The 12,001-nt window shown below is 34.4% G+C and overlaps 1 protein-coding gene across 1 annotated transcript in view; it reads right to left on the reverse strand.

Annotated features, from left to right (window-relative positions):
• Window positions 1-12,001, reverse strand: part of LOC115229939 (glycerophosphodiester phosphodiesterase domain-containing protein 5-like) — a 20,361-nt gene continuing 8,360 nt past the window's right edge. Inside the window, exons 3-8 of the mRNA XM_029800196.2 lie at window positions 10,144-10,294; window positions 5,951-6,172; window positions 4,359-4,507; window positions 2,394-2,541; window positions 286-368; window positions 1-170 (exon numbers count right to left, since the gene is read on the reverse strand). Coding sequence (XP_029656056.2) covers window positions 35-170; window positions 286-368; window positions 2,394-2,541; window positions 4,359-4,507; window positions 5,951-6,172; window positions 10,144-10,294 — 889 coding nt within the window. The 3' untranslated portion in view covers window positions 1-34. The remainder of the gene's footprint in view (window positions 171-285; window positions 369-2,393; window positions 2,542-4,358; window positions 4,508-5,950; window positions 6,173-10,143; window positions 10,295-12,001) is intronic.

Raw genomic sequence — 12,001 nt, forward strand, 5'->3', positions numbered from 1 at the left:
GAGAATCAGTTGTTTCCAGAACATCTTCTTCAAGTTAGTCAGCAGTAAATAATAGATTTTCTTTCATAGGTCTTGAAGTAGAATGATACTGGTCTGTAAGGATAGTCATTGTCTGTTGAGAATGTAACGAAATTGTCTCTGGATTGAAGCGTGTTCCCAATAACCGGACCCTGCAAAGATTAAAGTTTTTAAGTAAGTGACCAATAAAGGAAAAAAAATCACTCGATAAACATTGCAATAATTTTCCATTACATGCGAAACTTTACATGTAATACATTGACTTACCATTGTACTATAAGTATGGTGATGATGATGATAGCAGATATTATATCAACTGAAACCCATGTCATGAGATATGTTCCTGGAGTCTGGAAGATAACATAAAAGAAAATTAAATATTTGGACTGCTACTATTATTAGTATTACTCAGGCAATGAGCAAGCAAATATGTATGTTAGCATGTCAAACAAAATGTCTAGCAGCATCTCTTCCAGCTCTCTATGTTCCAAGTTCAAATTCTAATGAGGTTACCTTTGCTTTTCATCCTTCTGGGGGTCAATAAAATAAATACCAGTGAAGCACAGGTTGATGCAAACAACTAGCCCCTACCCCTAAAATTGCTGGACTTATGCCACAACATGAAAGGATTATTTTATTATTATTATTATTATTATTATTATTATTATTATTATGAAGGTGGCGAGCTGGCAGAATCGTTAGCACGCCAGGTGAAATGCTTATCAGTATTTTGTCTGCCACTGCATTCTGTATTCATATTCTACCAAGGTTGACTTTACCTTTCATCCTTTCAGAGTCCCTGAAATAAGTACCAATTACATACTGATGTCAATGTAATCAACTAGCCCCCACTTCCTCCAAAAATTTTCAAGGCCTTGTGCCTTAGTGTCAGGCAAATTTCTACTGTATCACCTGCTACACCTCCATGTATGTAGCATTGTGTGTTCTTTTTGGGGGGAGTGCAAACTCTTTCCAATATTGTACTGCATTAGTTTGTTTTATTATGGGTCTAATTGCAGTCTTTCATTGTATTAGTGTTTGTATTGTGCATTTTGTGTATAGTACGAGTTGTGTTCCTTATATCAGTATTTCTTCTTCTCGATATTTCATGCTTGTTTTATTATCTCTGTGTTTCAGGTATAGATTTGCAGTGCAGAATGCATATAGTACTTCAATGTAGTTGTCATTTGTCCACTATTTTCTTTTGGCTTTGCATTTTGCTTGGGCAGTGAAATTAAGAGTCTGTCTGTTTGATGTTAACTTTTTGGCAGAACACCATCTATGGACATGTGCTAAAGCTTCTTTTGTATCATGATCACCTGAGACTCACAAATCGAAATTCACCTCTATTTGTCTTCATAGTTTTATTACTGAGCATTTCAGCCTTTTCTCTATTTAAAATAAAACATGTTGCATCCCATAGTTTTCAAAATGATTATTACTATTACTATTGTTCTTATTTCATTCTTGGATTTGGCTGTGTAAATAACAGAGTCAAGACTATTGAAAAGGTTGCAAGATGCAACGAAAATTTTAGGAAAATAAAAATAAGAAATATGGGGAAATTTTACCGGTGAGTGTTAAATTATAAGGCACAAAAAGAAAATTATTCTCCCCAGACACAACAGAATATTGTTCTTATTGTTTTCTAGTAGTTTTCTTTTTGCAGTGTGCTTTCTCTGCACTATTGAATGCAGCTGTGTGTCATGGTTACACATGGTGTTTTGCTTTGGTTTTATTATCTTTTACTGAATTAAAAGTGTTCTACATAATATGTGTGTGGTGCATAGCATTGCAATCTTCTATATGTTACACATTATTATTATATGCCAGGGTCAACTTAGCCATTCATTCTTTCAGGATCAATAGGATAAGTACCAGCTGAACTCTGGGGTTAATATAATTGGTTTGCCTTTCTCTGAAACTCTTGAACTTCTTCCAAAATTTGAAATCATCATCATTATTATCATTATTAAGGCACTGAGTTGCCAGAATCATTAGTACACTGGACAAAATGCTTAGTGGCATCTCGTCTGCCTTTATGTTCTGAATTCAAATTCTGTTGACGGTGCCTTTCATCAATGAAACAGTGGGGTCAACGTAATCAACTAGTCCCTTCCCAAAAAAATTTCAAGTCTTGTTCTTGTAGTAGAAAGGATTATTATTATCATTTGTTGGTGTCAGTAGCAGTAGCAGTATGATCATCAAAGATCATCAAAGATGCTTATTTTTCTTCATTGAAAGAAATTAAATTACTGAAAATTTTAATGCATATTAGAATGAGAAACAGATTCCTAAGAGATTTCAAACTAAATACAAAACATAAAATTAGACACAAAATTTCAGAAACTTCAAAAGAATTGGTTTAAACTTGCCAAATGCCATAATGGTTTTTCAATTTTATTGAGGACATGACATTCATCTGTTGTTACAGATTGTACACCCAGACACCAATACAGGGAAAACAGCCAGTATGAATTAACCAAGTAGACATTAGTAGTAATGTTGGATTCACGATATTGTCTGAAAACAATAAAAATGAAAGTGAATAGTCACCAGTTAGAGAAGTCTAAATATGATTTAACTCTATAGATTTATACCATAGTATATAACACATTAGTGGGTCCTATAATTAACATTAATTGGCTAACAAAGGTAAATAGCCAAACTAAACTTTTGCAGGTGCAGACTTAGTAAGAAGTTTGCTTCCCAACCACATGGTTCCAGGTTCAGTCCCACTGTGTAGCACCTTGGACAAGTGTCTTCTATAGCCTTGGACTGACCAAAGCCTTGACAACTGGTATCGGTGTGTTTATGTCCATGTGACTTAGTTGTTTGACAAAGGGTCTAATAGAATAAGTTCCAGGCTTAAAAAAACCCAAAAAACTAAGAACTGGGATTGATTTGGTTGACTAAAATTCTTCAAGGTGGTGCCCCAGCATGACCACAGTCTAATGACTGAAACAAATAAAAGATAAAAGATGAATCACTGAATTGAGATATCTTGCATTAACCCTTTTGGCAACAACCCACCAGAGACTACCATCAGTTCTATCATGTTTAACTCATTAGCGTTCAGTTTCAAATGTATTCAGATTTCAAATGTAATGCTCATTTATTCAGATTGTTTTCAATTAGTTGTGCATTATCTCATACCTTTGAAATTTTGATGATGTGATTGTTTATTGTTTGAATGACATTACAGGGTAGATGTGAGAGACTAGTATTGGCCAGTTTGAACATAAAACAGGTAGAATATTTGTGTCAAATATGGTTGGTTGAAATGTTAAAGAGTTAATGTGATCTAAATCTATACATTCCTTCAAATTGTTCTGTTAATTTATGTTCCACACACCAGCTTAATAATGATTAAATTATTTTACTAAATTCTTCATTATTTCAAAATTAATTGAAAAAATGGCAGTGTATTTTGACAGAAATACGGTACCAAGTGAGTTAACCATTCCGTTGATATATCAGTTTAGATGATTAAATATCTTTACTAGAAATCTGTAGATAGGATAGACCCAAAAAGATGTGGGACGAAGTGGCAAGAAAGGATCTTCAGATGCTGGGCCTCAATGAGGAGATGACAAAGGACCAAGACTTGTGGTGAGTTGTTGTACCTCAGAAAACACATCAAGCTACATAAAATCTCAGCCATCCATACATATAGGGATGTCCTTTATAGCCATGTCCACACTCCCTCTCTCAGCTAAAAGGTGCTTGACTTGCAGGTGCCAGTACCATGTAAAATGCACTCATGCAGCTGCCACATAAAATGCACTCATGCTGGTTCCATGTAGGAAGCACCCAGCACACTCTGTAAAGTGGTTGGTGTTAGGAAGGGCATCCAGCCATAGATACCATTCCAAAACAGACAATTGGAGCCTGGACAACTCCCCAACTGGCCAGCTCCTGTCAAGCCATCCAACCCATGCCAGCATAGAAAACAGATGTTAAACGATGATGATAATTACTATAAACTACTGACAACCAGTAACATATCAAGCTATCAATAACATGTCGAGCTTATTCACTTGGTCAGCTGTGATTCTCAACAGTGTAAATAACAGGTAAATACCAGAATCAAATTGGTAAAGAATTCAAAGTATGTACAATGTAGACATTAACTGCAGCAGCATTTTTAAAGTTTGTTTGAATGTTCAGGGTAAATTAACTTAAATTGTAAATTCAAAGAGTATGAACAAGAAATGAAATTTGAGAAGAAAAAAAAGCAAAAAACAAGAATAACTGAGTAATGAAGCATGGGATAAATAAGTATGGAGAAAAAGAATAAATATAAATTGACAAAGCTATGAAATAAGATTAAAACTTACAGGATTTCAACTTCACTAAGTGTATCATACCTAGCATTGAAATTAGAGATATGCAATTTTATGAGATCTTCAACTGGTAGATAACTTGTCCCAGTTTGTGTAAAATTGGTGGTATATGCTGAATGATAGACTTTTGAGAACCACCAAATCTATAAAAAGTGAAACAGAGGACAAAAGGTTATTCATAAAATTAGTTGGGATTATATTGGTTTTAAATTTTGGCACAAGGTCAGCAATTCCAGGGAAGGTGGGTAAGTTGATTACATTGACCCCCAGCAACTCAACTGGTACTTATTTTATTGTTCTTGCAAGGATGAAAGGCAAAGTTGACCTCAGAAGAATTTGAACACAGAATGTAAAGGCAGACAAAATAGTGCTATGCATTTTGCCTGGCATGCAAACAATTCTGCTAACTTACCACATTAAATTGGGATTATATTAACTACATATTGGACAAATCAATTATAGACGTAGTAGTTGTGTTTAAAAGATCTGAGTAGAATAGAAGCCTGGAAAACAAACAAGATAGGAAACACAAGATGCAAATCTTGCCTCAAGGAAGGATACTTTGTCAAAGAGAAAGGATTTGGGACAATAATAGAAGAGTAGAAACAGCGTATCATAGCACAAGCAGTTGTGTTTAAAAAGTGTTAGAAGAAAAGTTTGGTTTGATGTTTCCAAATGTGTCAGAGCTAATATTAAAAAATTACTGCCAACCAAACATCATTAAACATTATGAATACAACATTAGACAACAGACAATACCACCTCTCTACTACAAACTATTATATTAGCAAAATCACAAGCTAGGGAGAGTATATTACTAACAGTAGTTGCTAAAAATTTTACATGAAGATAAATAATTTGAAGATTATGGCATAAAAGGAAAACACTCTAGATTCATGTTATAAGTTTTAGCAATATTAACTACTGTATTTTCCAGCCTAAGAGCACATACACTACTGGTTAGGGTGTTACATTCAGGATTGTGAGATTGAGGTTTCAATTCTTAGACCATGTTGTGCATTGTTGTCTTGAGCAAAACACGTCATCTCACGTTGTTCTGCGATCACTTCAACACCTGACATGAGCCTTGATTTGTTGAAAGGAGTGAGCTAATGTACAACACATACATTAGATCACTATAAACAAATCAGCTGTGCAGTTTGTTTAGCAAAAAAGCTGAACATTCATACATCATCTTTGGCAGGAGAGCCTATCATTTTCCAGTACAAAAGTTAATGTTGTATATTGTGTAAACACATAGTGTAAACATTTCATCCTGCTACATTTTGCATAGAACTTTTGGTCCTCAAAACTTGTCCAGTATAAGTTGACCTTTTTTTTGGCTGTAACTTTTGGGTTGAAAATTCAACTTGTATACTAGAAAATATAATATGCTAATATTGCTAGAACTTTCAATTTTATGTGCAAACTTTTATCCAGGATATCAATAATGTTCGTAAAGCACTCCGTACAAAGAAGGAAACTGTGTCATCTATCAACATATAAATAACAGAAACTAATTGACATGTCAAAACTAGCATATTTCATACAGATGCAAGTAATAAGAAAGCAAAAAAAAAATCTACCTGTTTAGGAAGAATTCCAGTGTTCAGTATCACATCAACAGCTTTTTTATAAGCTGTATGGTAATAAGGATTTTCCTTGACTGGGATTTGTACGTCTATAAAAATATTCTTCCCTGTCAAGTTTGCTAAGTCAATCAATTCTTCCAAAGACATAATGGTTTGGTTATTGTAGATTTCCTTTGTTTTGTCAGTAAGAGATCCAACAACATCCATTGGATCTTCCTAATATGCAGACAAATATATATAAGAAAGCAAGATCAGCAGAGAAAACTTGAGAAAGAAAATTATCATATAAAATATGAATCTGTTTAGTAAAATTCTTGGCTTTGGGAAGGATTAACTGGTAGAAATTTAAGATTGAGAATGTAATGAATATCATGAAGTAAGCATTATCATTAAGCATTATTCATTTGTTTAGTTGTTTATTTTATATTTGGTTTTCTAAACTGGCTTAGGTTAGACATGTACTTATTTGAGACAGTATTTTATATTCGAATGCCTTTCTTGTCACCAACCTTTAATTATATTACAAGTACAGGTGTTATTTTTATATTTCACTACTTCCAAAATTCAAAGTTATGAGACTTAATGTAAGCACAACACCATATCATTATTCATTTTAATGTTGTTGTTATTATTATAATTAATCAGTTTAGATAATCTCATGCAAAGAAGTGGAAATAACAACTACCCACACATACAAATATGTACAAATACTCACACACACACACACACACACACGCGGGTGCGCACTCACACACATACACACATGCTCTCACACACACATACACACACGCTCTCACACACACACACACATGCTCACACACACACACGCTCACACACACACACTCTCTCTATATATATATATATACTTTTGCTGCTTAAAATAAAGCATATTACTCTACCACTGGTATTTGAGTACTCTTTTTTCCACCTTGTTTCACATTTATGTGTTTACTCCGGTATATATATATATATATATATATATATATATATATATATATATATTTCTCTCTCTCTCACACACACACACACACATGCACACAGGTTTAGAAATAGTTTCTGTTTATAAAATAAATGGATAATACTTAATCCTGTTAGCATTCAGATTACACTGTCAAATATAGTCCTTCCTACTAAAGGTACAAGGCCTGAAATCTTGTTGGGGCAGGACTAGATTAAATTAACCCCAATGCTAAACTGATTGAGTATTTCATCAACCCCAAAAGGATGAATGACACAGTTGACTCATTTTACTAAACAAACTCAGATTCTAAATGATAGTTTGAACTCAGAATGTAAAGCCAGAAGAAATGCTGCTAAGCCTTTTGTCCAGTATGCTGATGATTCTGTCAGCTCACCACCTTATTCTGTCAAATATAATGCTTATTTGCATTGATTTGAATTAATCGTGCATTATTTTGCAACTTTTAAAAATATAACTTATCTATGGAATGACATTGTAAGGTAGATGTGAGAGGCAGGATCTGGCCTGTTTGAGCATAAAAGATGTAGAATATTTGGGCCAGATATGGCCTGTTTAAATATTAAGGATATCATACCATAAAGAGTGTAGAACATATGAAATAAATTTAGAACAGACAGCAAAAATGCTGGAAAAAAATCTAGCAGTAAGATTAAAATAAAGCTAAATAACACACTCAAAATTCAACATAACAGAGACATGAGATACCATCCACACTTTTTCCAAACTCTATTATTAGCTGCTAAGCTGGGAAAGTATTGATTTTTAATCATGCTTTGACTGTGGTATAACAAATTGCTGGTATCAAAACTGAAAATGAGTCATATCTATAATTATTTATCAATTTCAGTAAATTTAACATGGTTAATCATCAGTTATCAGAGAAAGCAACTGCAGAATATTTAATTATATAACTAGTTTAAATGAATAAAAAGAGCCACCAAGTAGATGTTGTAAGGTGTCTAGTAAATATACTCTAAACTGCAAAAGAAATGTGATTATTTTTCAAAATGTTGGTGCAGACAGAGAGAAAGGCATCAAAGCGCAGCGCTATGTTGATCAGATCCTAAGACCTTACATCATGCCCTTCTTCACATGTCACCATAGCCACATGCTCCAGCAGGACAATGCTCCTTCCCACATGGCCAAGTTCACCATGGACTTCCTGCATCAGTACAACATTAGAACCATGCTGTATCTGGCTCTCAACCCAGATTTGAATCCATTTGAATACCTGTATGATGAAATCCAGAGATGGCTGAACCAGGTGGTCCCAAGGCTGGCAACACATGTGGAGCTGGAGGCAGCTTTCCTCAGGGTGTGGGCACAGGTGCCAATGGCTTTTGTGAACTGCCTCAGGCACTCCATGTACTGATGGTGTACAGCTGTTTTTGAGTGCCCAAGGAGGGCATACACGGTATTGAACATGTCATGCCCTACAATCTCAATGTGCTGGATTCGCCCACTACCAGAACACGTGATGATGACTCATAGATTGAGGTTAAACTGCATTCAAGAAATTGACTTTATCAGATTTATCAAAATTCATCTCTGACATAATGAAATTAAAACATATTTCACAGTCATACACGTCTCCTGTTTCTCTTGCAGTTCAGTCTACAATGATCACATGGAAATATATAAAATTCCTGGATTTGAGTTGGTACAATAGAGTTGTGTAGCATTTGGGACACGTGAATGATTTTCATCATCAATTACAAGGATGTTTCCACTTGCACAACCCTATATACATGCACTACACTAACACACACACCGCTACCCCTTTATGCTTCTTTCCAGACATGGATGCATTCAATATACTTACACCTGCACACCTACCTCTTCTCTTTGAACTCCCCTATAATATCACAGCATTCCCACTTGGTTTCTAACCCTTTGCCTATTTCTTTTTATTGAATATATCTCTTTCTCACTCCCATATATGCTTTTCCCTTTCTTTTCTTCTGATAAAGGACTAATGTCCAAAACATTAAGACACTCTCTCTTTCCAATGAAGCATTAGGCTAACATTGGGTTTGTTCAAATTTGTTCCTCCTACATTTTCCTTTTTATTGTTCACTGTGTGTGTGTATGATTCTTCTTTGAGCCTTATTTTCTTCTTAAAAGAGTTCAAGCTGGTCACTAACAAAGCAACAAAACTTTTTAGTCAAAAGAGTTTCCAGTGTTTGTAAATATGAGGTTGAGTTGGTGTGTTGGTTGAGCTGTTGATGCACCCACCCAGTTGTGTGCATCTCTTCACCTAAAGAATCTCAAATGGACATTCTTCAAAATGTCTAACAAATCTTCACTGTGTCACTAACAGACTGGATTTGGAGAATTCACATCAGTTTATTTATTTATTTATTCATTTATTTATATGTGTGAGTGAGTGTGTATGTGTATTCAAACATACATACATACATACATACAGTGGTTCTCAACCAGGGTCTATATAAGATTTTGTTGTTAAAATTTATGAGCAATGAATTGGTTATACTTCTACAATACACAAAGTGTTTTAATATTTTTATACAATTCCTACTAATATTTAATTATAGAAATATAATAGGATTTTTTAAACATCAAATGACTAGGAGGATCCATTGAGTAAAATAGGGATCAAAGGGGTCCATAAGTAAAAACAAAATGGCCAAGAAACACTGTTGTAAATGAATGTCACTGTCATACAAGCAGTGTTATTCATTTCCAATATTCCACTAAAACATGTCTGGTCATGGTGAAATATTTTTTTCTACTCTAGGCACAAGCCCCAAATTTTTGAGGAGGGAGCCAGTCAATAAGATCGACCCTATTACACAAATAGTACTTAATTTATCGACCCTGAAAGGATAAAAGGCAAAGTCGACCTCAGCGGAATTTGAACTCAGAACATAAAGACAGATGAAATATTGCTAAGCTAATGTTTCTGCCAGCTCACCACCTTAATCATGGGTAAATATTACATTGCTAGGAAACAGGTCACAGTTGGTGACAGAAAATGCATCCAGCTGTAAAAAATCTGCCTCAATAAACTCTGCCTAACCCATGCAAGCATGGAAAAGTGGATGTTAAAACCAAGATGATGATAATCATAAGAAATTTGTATTTCTATATTTATGAATATTTTCAGAAAGTATTAGAAATAATTAAAAATTATTACAAAAATAATGTCCATACAAGAAACTTTAAATACTCTTAGATAACTTACCTCTAAAAACCAGCTTCCAGCATTGAGTTTCCGCAATTCATCAAATGTAAATGTAGAAGCATCATCATCCACTCGGTCGGGATATACTTCTTCAATATTGGTTGTCCGTCGTAATGTTTTGTCATGTAAAATAAACGGAATTCCATCTAAACTGTAAGAAAATATTTCAAATGACACATGTATGATTATCTGTGGTCAAACTTCCTTACTATCACTTCTAACCACACACATACAAGAACTCCATCGGTTATGATTACAAGGGCCCCAGTTGATCTGATTAACAGAGCAGCCAGCTCATGGAATGAACATGCCTAGTGGCTGGGACCAATTAATACCATGTGTGTAAGTTTGATTCACAGAAACTGTAGAAAACCTATATGACATCTAAATGCACACATACATACCACCACCACCACTGCTATATATATATAGTCCTTTTTCGGATCTAGTTTTTTTCATTAGCAAAGTATGTATTTTTTAAAACGAGGTAAAAGGTCTGAAAATTGGCTATACTAATGTAGCCTTCCAGTCTCGTTGTTTTGAAAGTATGATGTTGTGGAGAAAAAAGTTACAGGGGCTTAAAAATTGAAAAAACTGGATATTTTTAGCCAATAGCAAGACATAAATGTGTCAACTTTAAGGTTGTACCCTGTGAAATTTGTAGTTTAGCATCTAACTTGTTCATTGTACGTTTTTAAATAAACAGAAATACCTAATTTTATTGTAGGTTTCTAAATAAACATGTATCATCTTACTGTTTCTTTTGTCTCTTCATTAATTTTATGATTTTATTATTTTTTTAATTTGTTATATTAATATATTTGTCTGCATGTGTTATTTTATGTGTACTTCAGTATTATGTATACCTGCCATGTATTTATGTAAATCATTAATATATATATAAGTACATGCCTCTGTGTGTGTGTGTGAGTGTGTGTGTGTGTGTGTGAGTGTGTGTGTGTGTGCATGCATGTGTGTGCATGCATGTGTGATGCATGTATGTGTGGGTGGGTTTTGGGGTTTGTGTGTGAAGGGGGTTTGTGTGGGTTGGAGGGGGGGGGCGTGTGTGTGTGTTTGAAAAGGGGGTGTCCCAATTTGTCCCAAGGAAAAGAATACCTGTATCATATATGTTTTTTGCCTGCAGAATTAAAAAATAATGTCAAATTATCTGCATCACCCACAGTTTCTGTTCCACGATATCCCTCTCAGTTCCTGTAACGTGTGCTAAATCTAAGTTAAGCTGTTGAAATGTGAAGCTAACGGTTTAAGAAATACTCCTAATTAAAACTTTTATGAATAGAATTAACCTAGTGAAATCATAAATCCAGCAATCTGAGTCAATGAGTCCCAAAAATATATGAAATGAAAAATATGTAAAAATACTAAGTGTAAAATATCAACACAGACAACAGTGAACCACAACACAGTGTGCGGTTGTCATGGTAACACGCTACTAATGCTATGCTGTCTGTTGATTGGCTAAAATTACCCAAATTTCCCAACTTTAATTCCAATTAACATCATATTCTTTAATTTACGAGATAAAGTAATTGGTTGGTCGCAATCAAAATTCAGAGTTGTATCGATACACCAAAATTGAAAGCAATCTTAGCAAAATTAAGAGGGGTACTTATTTTGTGAATGAGAAAGAGCAGATCCCCTTTTTCCTCTAATATATATACATGTAATTAAGGTTCCATTTAATTAGGTACTTAAATTGAGGTACCTTACTAGGTTGGTATAATCCATACACCCAAGCAATATCAATTGGATATTGAATATCAAGACTCCATGCAGGGTTGTTTGTACCTGAGATTCCTGCCATATGTGCAGACAATGCAACCTAGCTAAGTGATGA

This window comes from Octopus sinensis, unplaced genomic scaffold (assembly GCF_006345805.1).
Source record: "Octopus sinensis unplaced genomic scaffold, ASM634580v1 Contig13915, whole genome shotgun sequence".
Classification (NCBI taxonomy): Eukaryota; Metazoa; Mollusca; class Cephalopoda; order Octopoda; family Octopodidae; genus Octopus; species Octopus sinensis.